The sequence below is a fragment of the Pocillopora verrucosa genome, chromosome 12 (genome assembly GCF_036669915.1).
Source record: "Pocillopora verrucosa isolate sample1 chromosome 12, ASM3666991v2, whole genome shotgun sequence".
Classification (NCBI taxonomy): Eukaryota; Metazoa; Cnidaria; class Anthozoa; order Scleractinia; family Pocilloporidae; genus Pocillopora; species Pocillopora verrucosa.
The window spans coordinates 16,136,473-16,152,316 of NC_089323.1; the positions used below are offsets into that span (position 1 = coordinate 16,136,473).

The 15,844-nt window shown below is 35.7% G+C and overlaps 2 protein-coding genes across 2 annotated transcripts; both read left to right on the plus strand.

The window, feature by feature from the left end:
- Window positions 1-457: 457 nt before the first annotated feature.
- On the plus strand, window positions 458-8,842 carry LOC131783276 (ribosome production factor 1). Its single transcript, XM_059100006.2, has 8 exons — window positions 458-658; window positions 2,229-2,309; window positions 2,527-2,622; window positions 3,501-3,654; window positions 4,376-4,458; window positions 5,393-5,571; window positions 7,594-7,720; window positions 7,979-8,842. The coding sequence occupies exons 1-8, from the start codon at window positions 503-505 to the stop codon at window positions 8,018-8,020; spliced, it is 918 nt and encodes a 305-aa protein (XP_058955989.2). The 5' UTR covers window positions 458-502; the 3' UTR covers window positions 8,021-8,842.
- Window positions 8,843-8,918: 76 nt separating this feature from the next.
- LOC131783057 (uncharacterized) lies at window positions 8,919-15,172 on the plus strand. The gene is made up of 5 exons (XM_066158906.1): window positions 8,919-8,964; window positions 9,707-9,791; window positions 9,873-9,942; window positions 10,323-10,434; window positions 14,575-15,172. The coding sequence occupies exons 1-5, from the start codon at window positions 8,919-8,921 to the stop codon at window positions 14,616-14,618; spliced, it is 357 nt and encodes a 118-aa protein (XP_066015003.1). The 3' UTR covers window positions 14,619-15,172.
- Window positions 15,173-15,844: the final 672 nt, after the last annotated feature.

Genomic DNA, 15,844 nt, shown 5'->3' on the forward strand with positions numbered 1-15,844 from the left:
ACCAGATATGACGATTCAATCTCACACCCAGTCACCGGAAGTAAGGACAAAGGTGTCTCATTTAGGAACTCAGAGATTCAGAGAGCTGTCAGCTCAAGGAACAAAAATGCAAATAAAGATCTTGATTGAATGCTTTTGAGGAAGAGTTCCAAGAAAACCAGGAAGTTTTTAAAATGAATAAGTCAAGCTCCTTTTTTATTGGATGTGGTGAATCGCAACCTTGACCACAACATACCTTGCCATAACCCGGCACATATTTAAACAGGAGAAAAAAAACGAGAAATACCATAAATAATCAGATCAAATTAAATAGGCGTACGGGGGAAAGAGTAATTGACATAACCTCCTACGCTCGCGCACAAGGGATGTTTTAACATGTCACGTAACTGTAAGGAAACTGTTCTTGTTCCACTTATGAGGACTCTGGGAACAACAATACTTGCAAGAATGTAAGGAATGTGAAATTTGGACCAAAGAGACTGAGTCCCAACATTGAACAAAGATGGCGACCAGAGAGGGAAATGAGGTTGACTTTTCTCAAATTAAAAATAAGCAAAGACGGAGTTCTCTCTACCAGAAAGAAAAGCTCAAGAAAGCAAAAGAAAAAAGGGATAGAAAACGTAAACGAAAACAGGAGGAATCACAGGAAGAAGGAGAGGTAAGGCAATGAAAAAAAAAATTAACATGTAAACAGAACTGCACGTGGATCCATATGCTTTGAGAAGGTAAACAGGGTTTCTTCTTGACTTGCATTATTCTGATCGCTTAATTTATTAATAATCAAGGTGAAAGTGTGATAGCATTTGCTTATTATTGTGTTGGAATCAAAACATGCATGCAGTGACATGGTGTGTTATTGACTTCGAAACAGCTGTTAACTGAGATGTATGTGTTTCAAACACGAAGCTTAACCCTCTAAACCCAAAGAGTTACCAGTATCTAATTTCTCCTTACATGAATACAGCTGAATCATTCTTTAAGATCGTGAGAATAAACGATATGATCGCCAACCCAGGAAGCTTTGATCGTTTTACAAATTCTCCTTTTTAGTACAAAAGGAAATATAAAGAGAAGGATATTAAGAATATGTATTCTGATGTTAGGATATAAAGGGTTAAAATGACTGCTGTGTTGTTGAAATAGCAGTGTTTAGACTGATTGATTGAATGGCACAAGTAAATGGCAAGTGCTTTGAATGACATTGTCCTAATCTAGAATCATCCTTTCAACTCATTGCCATAGTTTAAATGTGTTTTGTTTGCTGCTTGACTAATAAATCAAGTTTAAAACTGTTGAATATAAGTATAATATATGATGGGCTGTATCCTACATGTATTTTGATAGGTTCTTACTTATGATATATTGGAGGACAGATGCATAGATTATGTCACCATGAATAACATGTTTCTTTTATCATATAAAACAAATGTTTTCCATGTTGTCATGGGTTTGTTCATTAATAGATCACAGAAGTTGTAAAAAAGTGGTAAGAACATCAGTGGTACACCCCGATGTGCCTTGTGTGCCACTTTTTTGTTCTAACCACATCACTGACATCACCTGTGACCTATTCATGAACAGACGCACAGCTGTTAAGCTGATTCTCAGATGTTCTAAACTGGCTCCAATTAGATGTCAAACAAAGAACATCAGAAAAGGGAAGGAGGAAATTAAAGGAAGATGGTTTGGACTCTCTGAGAATCATTCCTGCCATGGTCAAATTAACATACAGATTCCATGATGCCATTGATCTGCTCAGAAACATGACAGATGACATTAAAATATGGGGAGAGCAAAAAAGTGGCACACAAGATGTAGCTACTGCAAGTGTTTTACCACAATTTGTTGTCTTCTATGATTAGGGAGGGGGTATGATACAGTAGTGAGAGTGCTTGCCTCCCACTGCTGCAGCCTGCTATGGCAGAGGTTTGAATCCTGGACCTGCCATCACAGTACATGTGGACAAGAAGAGCCACCTGGAATGTCCACTATTAAACTCCCATTAATATTATTATGATTATCTGTATTATTACTACTATACAGATCCACGGCAACATGGAATCTACATGTTTTGGATGATAAAAAAACAAAATGTTGTTAACAATGATGTCATCTATGTGTCTGTCTTCCAACAGACCTTAAATAAGAACCACTCAAAATGTGTGTATAATTCAGCTCATCATGTAAAGGGTAGTTTCAAACTCTAAATGTGACATGTTTCATAACAGCCTAAACCAAAGCAAGTTCCAAGAACTATTGACAACACTCGAGTTGCTGATGAGACCATTGTAGAGCCACAGGATGAGGAGGTAAGATACTTGCCAAATTAAATTGTAATAATTACAATGATATATAATAATATATTGTAGGTAACAAATTCCTTAGCCTGTACTTGAGTTTTAGACACACCAGTATTTAGAAATTTGTAGTAATGAGCAGAATAATTTGCCATTTGTGAATTTGTATGTGCTATTATTACAGTTATGGCAAGGGCAAATTATTAAGAGAGTGTTTATAATTACACAGGTCTTAAATGATGAAGAAACTGATGAGTTTGCGGCATACTTTAGATGCGAGGTAGTACCCAAGGTCCTTATCACATCAAGTGACAGATCAAAAGTGGTATGTTTGAATATGAATACTGAATTTTAAATGTTATGTTATTTTGCTGATTCCTTGTATTCCTTGGAGTAATCAGATGATACATTCTCCCAACAGTTTTAATACCTTTTCAGGGTTGTTAAAACGGTTCTGAGTAAGGGGACTGTGGTACAAAGTAGGCAGCACTAAACAGTTTCATTCCCATCAATATCATGCTTCTGTGTTAAATATTGAGCCATGAGCATTCAGAAGAGTCAGCTGGCTTATTTGACACTCCAGCCTGCTCTACCCCTGAAAAAAGTTTTGCAAACAGTCAGCAAAGAAGTAAAACATTGTTAGCAAGGGAAATAACGTTTGGGATCTTACAAGTGAAAGGATTATTTTGAGAACTGATATGATATGGATCTTTGACATTCTAGGAACTAAATAATGGAAGAATGGAAAGCAAAACTGTTAAACATTCCCTAAAGCCCTCATTTTCAAAATGAACACAAGTTAAATAGCTGTTTTGTTAAATTTAATTGTATTTTCTTCATAACAAAAAAAATTCTTAACCACTGAACTCCCATGAATGACCAAGACAGAATTTCTCCTTACAATATCAATGCAATATCAACCAGATAAGTGATGAGAATAAAGCAAAGTATCAATTTGGGGATAATTAGTTGATTCGATACTAAATTCTCAGAATTAACATTACAAGAATTGTATGGTTGACAGTAAGGAGAATTACAAATTTGATCTGGGAGTTAAGGGTTTAATTTTCATTGTATGAAGACAGGGGCTTGCTTAATGATAACATCAACACATAGTGAATGAGTTAGAACATTGAAGTTCCACAAATATGTTTACCTTAGTCTCTCATTTATTCAGTGAATTTGTTTTACTGTTGTCTCTAGAAAACAGTACAGTTTATGAAGGAACTTCAACACATCATCCCAAATTCCGAGGTCCGTGTTCGGAAGGGTATAGATTTGAAGAAAATTATTCCTCAAGCTAAGGAAAAAGGATTTACAGCTCTTGTTGTTGTCAATGAAGACAAAAAAATGCCAAGTATCCTTTTTCATCAGTGTGGGATATGATGTTTGAGGGAGAAATCTGTTGACTGCATTTTCACAGAGGAGGATGGCTAAGGCCTTAAGCCCGAAATTATTATATTACATGTAAAATTTCTTTCCTTTCTAAGAAAGGTTCAGAAAAGAAGATTTGAAGTCTTCCCTTTTAAGCTTGTGATGCATGAAATACTGTTTGACATACATGTGATACATATATGTCTTGAGTATTTCTTAAAATTTTGGTGTGAAATGGGAGTAAGACTCCCTTTACTAGTCCACATGGAGGTTGGTGTCTCTAGACTCTGTAAGGGATAAGGGGAGGGGAGGGTCAGCTTCATAGACTTCTACACCTATGGCCAGTATGATCATCTTAATTCTTAGGGGTTAAAGCTGCAGATTGCTGTATTGCTTTACCTCCCACAGATGTTATTAATAGAAAGTATTAAGCACTCAAAGTTAAAATGATGTCTTGTAAACCCTTTCTGGAAAATGATAAATATCAAAGTACTTCTGCTTCTGGAAATAAGTGGTTTGAAGTGGAGAACACCTCATGTAAAAACCTTTTCACTTTAAATATTTTTTTCAAGGAACAAAAATTTGGGGTTGTCTTAGTTTGAAGAATTTTAAAGGTCATCTGTAATATCTTTGCTTAGGAGCTCTCTCCAAGATCTCTACATGAGTGGTTTTGTCTGTGTTTTCCCCTAACAAAATGTTTTTAGATGGAATAGTGATAAGTCATTTACCAGATGGACCAACTGCACACTTTAAATTGACCAGCGTGAAACTTGGCAGGACAATCAAGGTGAGGCATGTTACAAAAACTAATATTCTTCCCTCAGATGGTTTAATCCTTTACACCCTAACATCGGTTTGCGTATTCTCCATACTGTTCTCTATACATTTCCTATGATACTTATAAGGAGAGTTTGTCATACAATCAGGCGCTTTTTCGAGTTTGCTATCATTTCATTTATTCCCTTAATGTAAATGTTTGATTCAGGGGTGATACTGTTGGGAGGAACCAGATGCTTATCCAACCCTAGGGGTTAAAAGGTTAAATGAGGAAGTCATTCCATTTTTCCATTTTTGCAAAAAGCCTCGTAGAGTATTGTTACTGCTCCTGCTACTGAGAAAATGGTTTAACAAAAGGGAAAAGGAAAATCAGTTAAGGTTTTTCTGATGTTGTTTTCAGGACATCTAGAAAAAAAAAACAATTAGAGAGGTAGAGATCAAATTATAAACTAATTTACAAATATTATAACTGCATTTCTCTGAAGCATAGTATTATTTAATTATACATGACTTAATGTGGAAGACATGGTGGTGTAATATTTAGTGTGTTGGATTCTGGGTGGAGAGGTCTGGGTTCAAGAACCGGCTAATCCTTGTGTTGTGTTCTTGGGCAGATCACTCCACTCTCACCATGCCTCTCTCCACCCAGATGTACCTGGGACTGGGTACTGGTGAATTGTCAGGGAAGCCTGATGAAATGCAAGGGGGAAACCCTGTGATGGACCAGCATCCTATCCAAGGGGGAGTGGTGATACTGCTAGTTGCTTTACGCTAAGGAAACTGGGATAAGCCAGGCTGGCTGAGCCACCTGGTACAAGTACAGAATTAACTGTAACCACTTTATGCAGAGGTAGAGGAGCTGCATAAGACTAGGTTTAATTTTGACATGAAATGAAATAAAGCTTGTTGTTGTGCTTCACAAAGGTTTATGTATTTTCTTTCAGAACCATGGTCGTAAGACAAGCCACAGACCAGAGGTTATACTCAATAACTTTAGCACACGTCTTGGTCATTCTGTGGCTCGTCTTCTAGCTGCCCTCTTCCCTCATGATCCCCAGTTTCAAGGCAGACAGTGTGTTACTTTTCATAACCAGCGAGACTTCATTTTCTTTAGACATCACAGGTAATCACTTCAAGTTTGATGAAGCATCATAAAGGGGATTTAGGGTTACAGTCCTTTTAAAAAAATTTATCCTCCTTACAGGGCTGTGGAAATCTGCTTTACAATGACCTGGTTAAGAAAATACAGCATAGTTTTTACATCTCCCCTTTGCAATGCCATATTATAATTTTTGTGCCCCATAAATTTTGAAATTGCATGTTTCACCTGTAATCCATTTAACAAATAGATTTTATGTCGCCATGTGTCTGTACAGTAATCGATCACACGTGATGTTGAAATGTGGAAAGAACAAGAAAGTGGCTTATGGGGCAGAGACAAGTGAGTCACTTATTAAATGCTTTTACCACATTTTGACATCTTCTGTGACCTATTACTTATCAACAGACCCACAGCAACTTGGAAAGTTTTTGTTTGAAATTAAAAAAAGCCAAAAATTGTTAATGATGACATCATCTTTGCATCTGTCCTGCAATAGATCATTAGTGAGAACTAATCAAATTGTGAAGGAGATTCAGCTTATTATGTAGTTGAGTTTTCTCCATCCTTAACCTTCCCTGATCCTTAGAGGAGGCAGCATGGCTGAGTGGTAAGGGTGCTGGACTTGTAATCTGGGCATCCCAGGTTCAAGTCCTCCACCCTGCTCCTCTCAGGATTTTTTCTTGGTAAACCTGAGTTCAATTCCTCTGCTGCGCTGTGTAAATAGCCAACTTGTCTGCCTCCTACCAGTTGGCATTTTCAAGCACTCTATGTTTATTTCAGTCATTGTAAAGCACTATTGGATGGTGATAGAAATAGTGCTATATAAATAAAGCATTTATTGATATATTATTTATTATTTAATATGTATTGTATGGTGGTTACATGGTTAGTGAACTTGACTGGACTGAGGGTCTGAGCACTATCTGGCTCACTGTGTTGTGTTCTTTTACTAGTCCCTTCCCTCACACAATACCTCTGTCCACTTAACCCTTTAACTCCCAGATCAAATTTGTAATTCTCCTTACTGTCAACCATACAATTATTATAATGTTAGTTCAGAGAATTTAGTATTGAATCAACTTATTATCTCCAAATTAACATTTTTCTTTGTTCTCATCACTTATCTGGTTGATATTGTATTAACACTGTAAGGAGAAATTCTGTCTTGGTCACTTATGGGAGTTAAAGGGTTAAGGGTAAAAATAGGTACTGGCACACTGTCACTAAAACTTGACAAAATGCTGGAAGGTAATCTTGTGACAGATTCCTATCCTGCCTGGGGAAAGAGAGGGGTGTAGAAATATTTGTAGTTGCCTCATGCTACTGAAACTGGTGTCTTTTCCAACAGATTATGCCTTCTGACTTTATAAGGCAACTGAACCCTTTCACTCCTAAGATCAAAATATCAGGTTTATCTACAGTGCCTTTCTCATTGTTTTCAATCTGAGAATTTGTATTTAGGTATATCAAACTATATCCCTTAACCCTTTACACACTAACATCAGTATACATATTCTCCATACTGTTCTCTATACATTTCCTATGGTACTGACAAGGAGAATTTGTTTAACAATCAAGAGCTTCTTTAGTTGGTGATCATTTCCTCTATTCTCATGACCTCAATGTTTGTTTTGACTGTGATACTGATGGGAGAAATTAGTTGCTAATCACTTTTGAGGTTTAAAGGGTTAGCTGATATTTTTCTTTTCTCTCTTTACCTTTCTGCTAAAAAAATGTATTGGTACAGTTAGGAGAAATTCCTTATTGATCACTCTTTAGAGTGAAAGGGTTACCCCTTTAACTCCCATGAGCAACCAAGACAACATTTCTCCTTACAATATCAATACAATATTAACCAGATGAGTCATGAGAATAAAGAAAAAGATCAATTTGGGGATAATAAGTTGATCCAATACTTAATTCTCTGAACTAACATTATAAGAATTGTATGGTTGACAGTAAGGAGAATTACAAATTTGGTCCAGAAGTTGAAGGGTTAACCTTATTATCTTTTTGAAGACGATGAATTGTTTTTTTTTCCAGATATATTTTTAAGAACCAAAAGAAGGCAGGGCTGCAAGAATTGGGCCCCAGATTTACACTTAAGCTCCGCTCTTTACAACGAGGAACTTTCGATTCCAAGTTTGGAGAATATGAATGGATTCATAAGGTTTGTACAATTGAATTTCAGGAGGAACATAAGCTGTAACAACAACAATAATTTTTGGCACATGGCTTTTGAAAAGTGATTACTTTGAATGGCTTCAGTAGAATTTCTTTTTTTTTTATGGAGGCAATCTTAAGATGAAAATGATTTGTTCTAAAATGATACAACATTCAACCCAAAAAGAGAATTTATTTACTAGAATAGTATTTTTTTCCTATTACTCAAGAGCTTCTCAATTTTCGTTATCTTTCTGTTTTGCAGAGAAAAGAGATGGATACAAGCCGCAAAAAGTTCTTCCTTTGATCTTACTAGATTGCCTGGAGTAATTTAATCATCTTTTTTAATTTAGATACTTAATCTCTCTTAGGGATTTCACCTCTCTTTGAGGCAGAGGATTTTCTTTTCTTAACCCTTCACATCCTAGAATCAGTTTGCATATTCTCCATACTGTTCTCTATACAATTCCTAAGGTGCTGGTAAGGAGAATTTGTTCAAAAATTTTGGGATTCTTTAGATGGTGATCATTTCCTTTATTCTTGTGACCTTAATGTGTGATTCAGGAGTGATATTGTAAGGAGAAATTAAATTTTAGTCACTCCTAGGGTTAAAGGTTTGAAGGAACCTATTAGAAAAGGGAGACTGTGTTTAAACTTTTAGTAATCTGTGAGACAGCCAGATATGTTGCTCAATCCCTCAAGAGTTACTAAAAATTAGCAATTTGAATTGACTTAAATGTGAAAAATCTGCTCAGAGAACCATTAACAACTCAATCATTATCATCATCTTTGTCGCAGCTATGATTATTTCCATTGTGTCAAATTCCCATAGAGTGAAAATCTATGAAAAAAATGTTCTTATCTGCTTCTGTGTCCTCTCCAAAGTAAGACTCTTACTACAATGGTGGGGATATTAAAAAGTGAAAATTGATATTTGCCAAAAATACAATAAAGGATATTTCTTCAAAGTGAAATGTTATGCCTTCAGTTACTTGTAAAATATTTTACAGATCATTATTTATGTTTTATAATTAATTAAATGAATGTATTTGGTCTCTTTTGGTCTGAAGGTTTTCCATGTGACTGCATACTTCTAGGATAATTACAACAACAGTTTTTTAACCTAATAAATTTGTTCTATCAGTAAATTCAGTTTGATTGTTTCTGTGGCTTTATGGCTGCTCATCTCACATGGGAAATGATCTATGTCATATACACTCTCTGTTTTTGCCTGTTTTCACTACCAGGAGTGTAAGGCTTAGATATTGCTGACAAATAAAAAATACTTTTTAATCAAAGGACCCCCACCTCCCCTAGCTATGCCCTTGAACCTGTTAAAGTAAAAATGGTGCTCAAATAGTGATGAAAACCCCTTAAAGGGTAGATTTAGCTAAAGGTTTCCTTGTAACTGATCAATCTCAAAGAATATGTGATCATTTTCAAAATAATTTTCATTTCTTGGCTCCTTATGGACATTTTTTGGATCACTCTGTTCGTGATAACTCCGTCCATTAAGTTGAGCGTTCCGCCTGTCCCGGTTGGGGTTTCCTATACCAACCATTACCCATTTCTATTTTACCCTTAGCTCCCACAGATATGATTAAAAAGTAATTAACCTCTTGAAGTTTTATTTTATCAACTTCCTTGATTTTAAAGCTAAGCATTAGCTTTTAGGGGAATAGACAATCTTTCTCTGGCGTTTCTGTTGAAATTTCTCTCACATCACTCTTAGTTTCCCTTCTGGATCAACGTGTTTCCTTTTTATCTTCTTCATCGGTCATTCGATTGGTATTTTCGCTATCAACCACTCCCCTCTTAAATTTCTGCATCCAGAGGTAGGTAATAAATTATTTTTCAAGAATATATTTTGCTAGATGTTTACAGTTTAAATTTGGTGTACAAGAGAAAATGCTAGTCGTCAGTGTCTTTCCGAGGAATCAGACAAGGCGGGAAAAAGGCGGAAGTAATCCAAGACAAGTCCCATGATGCATAGCAATTGTTTGGCATGGCGGCCATGTCAAGTGGTCGTGTGGCCCAGGAAGATTACTCAATTCAATCGACTTAATTCTTCTAAAAAGGTTTGTTTCGTATTCTAGTGCTTAAAAAAGTGTTATTACTTCATTTTCAACATTTGTAGACTGAATTTACTCCGTTTTCAGGCTGGTGGTGGGAAATTATTTAAGACATCAGGTTCCCGGCGATGACAATGATTTGTTCGCATTTAACACGGTAAGATTTGTGCGTTTATTTTACTTTACTTTATTTTTTAGTTTAATGCTACCATAAGACTTAGAGAGATTTCTCATATACTCTCTTAGACTACTTCAAGGGACAATACCTGGTAAAACTCATCGCCATTTTGTAACCAGGGCACTTCAAGGCTTGTTTATGTAAATTTATAATGTTAACTCTTTGTTGATTTTTTTTTTGGAAAAAAAGCGATTTTATTTTCTTGTGAAATCCACAATTTATTAAAATAAATCAGCTACATTGAGACCATTAGCCATAACATTTCAACTCACCCACTTAATACATCATGGCTGCATGCTTGCTTTTTGAGTTGTAGTTATATCAAATGTTACATTGATCATTGACATTTTATCAAACAGGAATATGGGAACTGGAACATGAAGTGGATCAGCTGCAGCAATCAGGACATGACCATCATCTTCAAAGAGTTGTTGTTTTACTTAATTGTAATCCAGCCTTTGGGTGAACCAGGTAAACAAAATTCTTGTTTAAGCCAAGTTCAGTGCTATATTCACCTGAGACATGCACTCTATCTAAAGAACCATGCTTGATTCTCACTGTGTATTAGATATGAATTACTCCCCTACGTTTTGTATTGGAACATGGGGAGGGAGGGGGGGGGGGTGGGTTCACTGTAAGCCTGAGCATCTCTGTCTCAATCTTAGGCTGCTTCATAGTGTCCTTCCACACTCCCCCTACCCCCTCCACCCATGTCTCCCCTTACCCCTCCACTCATGTCCTTAGCTCTGAATGTGACCAATGGTAAGGACTAATTTACCATGGAAACAAATTCAGCGCTGTAGCCCCTGAGAGAATTCTTGTAAACAAAATTGTGGGACAACACAAGAACAAACATAGGCATTCAACACAGAGTAGTGACAATATCTTCAGTATAATTATAATTTGTGCAATTGGAAAAGAATGCCTTAGAATTTGCAAACTTTCTGATAACAATGTGATTCTCTACCAACTAATTTGTGAATCTTTGAGTGGAAAGGAGCTTCATCCTGTGATCGCATCAAGAGGTTTTTAGTTGAGATGGCATAGTCTGAGACTTTACTTGAACTTTGTACACTGCTTACAATAGGCAAATTGTGATACAACATCAGTTACCTAAAAGTCAATTGAAGAACATGAATGTTGAAATTTCCAATTAGGTTAAGAACTGAAAAAAAGGAATTTAGGTGTAGTTTTTAAAAAGGTACAGTAACCATGTGACAACCAAAAGAGAGGGAAAGAATTAACAAAGGCACCCTGGATAGTATGTGACAACCAAAAGAAAGGGAGAGAATAAACAAAGGCACCCTCGATAGTAGCTCCTATTCCCCCAGTTTGCTTTTTTCCTCTTACTTGCTGGCTTTTCTCTGGGTTGCTTTTAGTCCAAAAATTGGGAAGGAGAGGTTGATTAAGCAAAGAAGAAAAGACATGAATAAATAATAGCAGGGGTACTTGTGGAAAATTTTCTCAAGTTATTTCCTTTGAAATTTTGTGGCTTTGTTGTTATCTTAGCCCTCCATACAATCAGTAGAATCTAATGCATGTTTCTTTAGTAAATTGCATGTCCAGGTTATTTTATATACAGTCAAACCTTACTAAGGGGCAACCTTTTAGAAAATGAAGGATAATGTCTCACTTAAATTTTTCTGTAAAGGCAATTTCTATTTATTAAGTTTCAAATAAAAAAGAACTGTTTAAAAGTAATTGGCCAAAAAAACACTACCAAAATGGTTACATGGTTAAATTGACTTGCAATTGGAAATCCTTTTTATTAATACAACTCTTCACCTTAGTTGCTGCAAGATGAAAACAATGCTTTTTTCCTAAAGAAATGCTTGAGTTTGTTACGGAGACTTGCTGTTGACATTGACTGGAAACACCATATCAAAAATTTGCATCTTGAGTAGTACTTTGAATTAATGACATCTAATGGCAAGTCGGAGGATAAGGCTAACAAATCATTGCTTTCAGTGAACTGAGCTGTTAGGAAGAAAACTCGTGCTTACAGTGCAAACACACAGGTTTTGAAAGAGGCACCAAGAAACTGGTTCATGACAACATTTATTGTTCAGAATAGTGTCTCATGCTGTATAATTGCCTCCAAATTACTTTAATTTATTAAGATTCATATTGAAAACATTTATTTTGGTCAATCTAAGGTTGTTATCAATGGATGGTTTGACTGTGTAAGGGCCTATTTACACGGTACGACTTTGTCGCATGCGACAAGCTTACGACAGGCTTACGACACTAATTGGTTCGTGTAAATCAAACCTACAACTCGCTTACGACTCTTAAGTCATGTCGTAGGCCTGTCGTAAGCTTGTCGCATGCGACAAAGTCGTGCCGTGTAAATAGGCCTTAATGCAATTTATTTACTGTGAACTTAATGCGTTTATTTTCTTAAAATCTCTCCAGCTTTTCCTCAGTGAACTGAGTTTCAATCATTTTCAAATTACAAAATATCAGCTTTGTTCAAATTTATTTTTGTATTTCAGAAAACAAACACGTTTACTATTGCGTGACTGATTGTACAATTTGTTACCAAAACAATGTCACATGTCTCGCAAATCACCACAAAAAAATTTATCAAAATGGAAAGAAAAATTTACGCAACGTAAACGCAAATCAAAAACTCAAACGTCGCTTTTAAAGGAAATTTTTAAGTCACACATAGACTGGTTAATCTTTTTTCCAATATTAGGTCAAATATTAGGAAACAAAACTCTTGAAAAATGATTTTTTTCCTCAATTTTAATTATAATTGGTCAGAGTTGCTTTCTTAGGTTGTCGATCGACCGAATAATTTTCCGAAGTAACAGGAATTTTTATAAGACTTCCTCCCGCTCACAAGTAATTAAGATTAACTGAGGAAAATGGAGAGGTTTTCAGAAGATGTACCTGAACTCTTCAGTCTTAAAACAGATTTAATTCCTCTCTATGATTGCGATCTTGAAATCGGGAAAAGGGAAGTTGATTTTACGCAAAATTCTTAACACTAACATAGGAAGATAAATCGATCGGAACGCGCTGGGGGAAGTTAGAGATCGAACATTGATAAAGGACTGAGTTTGTATTCACAGTAAATAATTTTTGAGGTTTCAATAATACTCTGTGGTACTGTGGATTCTAAAAAAAAAAAAGGTTGTTTCTGTTTCAATGTACGCCGTAAACATATCCGAAATTTAATTATCAATTCAAGTACTTGTTCCCTATTGTCACGCAACAAAAGTGAACATTATGTCACGAATTCGGATTACGAAACAAAGAAATTCTAAGTTAAGTTTCGGCCGAAGTTTGTGTCTGCGGTGTACTTGGGTAATAGAAATGAACTGTTTGCTTGAAACCAAACATAACTCGACACCACAAAGTTTTGTTGAAACTTCCATTGAACTTGGTTTTATTTGAAAGGTTTATTTAGTTCACTCAAACAACTGGATTGCAAAGTAAAACAACATGCCATTTTATTGAGGAAATAAAACATTGTCTCTGTTGTCCGTGACCTTACTAAATAAAAAAATGGTTACCAAAAAAAAAAAAGCAATAATGTATTCCAACTTTCAAATCCTGTACAGTTCCATCTGATCCCTTAGTCCAAGCTGGGGACAGTTGAACACTTGGAAGAGTTGACCACTTGCTCCCAAGTAGGGGGGACAGGGTAAAGGAAAGTGAGAGTTTGCTCCCAATGCCTCCAGGGTCTTTCTCCTAATTTGTCACAATACCGCAGCTAATCAATTTGGAATTAATGAGTCGGGAAAAAATTAAAATGCGGAATGGAATTTGACTGAAGGTGCTGATCTGCAAATCAATGTATCAAAAGCTAAAGTGATTTGCCTCGGCGGCAGTAGAAAAAATCGCGCCATAAAATCAGTAGAAAAAAACCTAATTGAGTTAGAAATGTTCCCAACCAGGACAAAAAAACTGAAGCGCAAACTTGAGGTGCCTAATTTTCAGTGCACCGCCACTAAAAGCAAGGAAAGATACTGAATCGCACTAGTCTGGTTTGACTTTATCACACAAATGTTACCAAAGAGCACAAGTCGCTAAATTTCTCATCAGTGAAGATACCCAAACCAGAATCTCTCTCTAATTTGATTGAAAATTATTTGCTACGATTTTTTATCCTTATGACTTCTGAAAAGGTTTAGATTTATTTGAAATAAGGAAAAAATGATTGCGAAAGGTTTATGTTAATTATGCACATTCGGCTTGGTTTGTTTTTTGACTATTTTAAATCACAAGACGTCAACGGGGAATTGTTCCTTTTCAATCTTCAATCATGCACAAGCATTCGACGGAATAATTGGAGGAGAAAATAAAAGAACAACTCCCCAGAGAACGTCCGTGATCTGAAACGGTCAAACAAAAAAAAAAACCGAACGAGCCTTAAACTAAGTGAAAAGCTAAACAAATGTTAGTAAACCTTGGAAGTTTTAAGACTAAGCTAAAGACTAGGACGCAGTAATTCTAATGGCTAACAAGATAGGAATAGATTTACCCAAGCCCTTCAAATTATTTATTCATGCGATTTAAATTGGCCTCCAAACCTAGATCGGTTAGATGTTTAAATTTCAGCTAAAGTATGTTTTTATTCCTATGCTGATTATTCCTAAGAATGCTCCCGCCACAAACTCATCTGTGACTGGAACATTGCGTGACGAGTCAACAAACAGCTGCGTGACGAGCCAACGAACAGCCGCGTGAACGCCAATAAAAGTAGGATCTGTAATTATTCTAAATAATGTAAAAGCAACTCAACTCCTTATCTATCTGTATTAGTCCTTTGATTTAGGTTTTTTCCAAAATAAAACTAAGATAATTTTTAGTTGGCGAAGGATGATGAAAATCCTTTAAGTATTACTTATCCTAATTTAGGGAAAAAATGCTACTTTATCAAAAAAAAACAAAGGAAATTTGCCCATTCATGACTAAGCCTATTGTATATAATCCTGTTTTATTATTCCACATCGAAAAAATAAACTAATCCTGAAATTAAAGTATCTACAATATGATGTTTTTATGGTAAATAAATTCTGCTTAAGTAGAAAAAAAGAGATGAAGAAATTTTTCCTGAAATAAAAGTACAGATAAGTTTCATCCAATTCAAGAGGAGGAAAATCCTAGAGTAATAGAATTATTTTTAGATTGAAAGGAAATGCCACTTAGGGTTAGTCCTTATCAATGACTAGACGTAGTTTTTATAATTTATTTTCATAACTATATACCTACTACACTATGGTTATCCTAAACCGATAGTATCTAAAATAATGTTTTCTACTTTAGTGAGAAAAAAATTTCAAGTAAATTTTGTTTATTTCTAATTAGGCCTATGGTTATTATTTTGTTTTATATTTAAGTTATAATGAAATGAAAAACTAAAGAAGAGAGATTTTGGATTCAGTATCAACCCATCAGAGAGACCCCCTGTAACTATTAGCTCAATTTGATGTCATTTGTGTGAGTCCAGTCAAACCAGACCAGAGAAATCCAGCAAAAATCCGCACTCCCAATGTAAATACACCTAAATTGACTCCTACAATTCAGCACAACTGTTTTAATGATCCTTGGCTGTAGAACATTTCAAGAAATACATTGAATGCAAATAAAGCACCTTCTGAGGCCAAAACTTGTCAAATTGATGCAGCAGTTCTGTGACAAATTAGGTGACACCCCAAAGACAAAAGAGCAAACTCTCACCTTCCTTTACACTGTCCTCCCTACTTGAGAGCAAGTGGCCAACTCTTCCAAGTGTCCAACTGTCCCCAGCTTGAATTTTAGGATCAGACAAAGCATCACAGGAATTCTCAATTGGAATATTTCAGAGGACATCAGAATCACACCTTAGAACAGACAGAGCTCCCACAACCCAGTAGGGATGTGATTG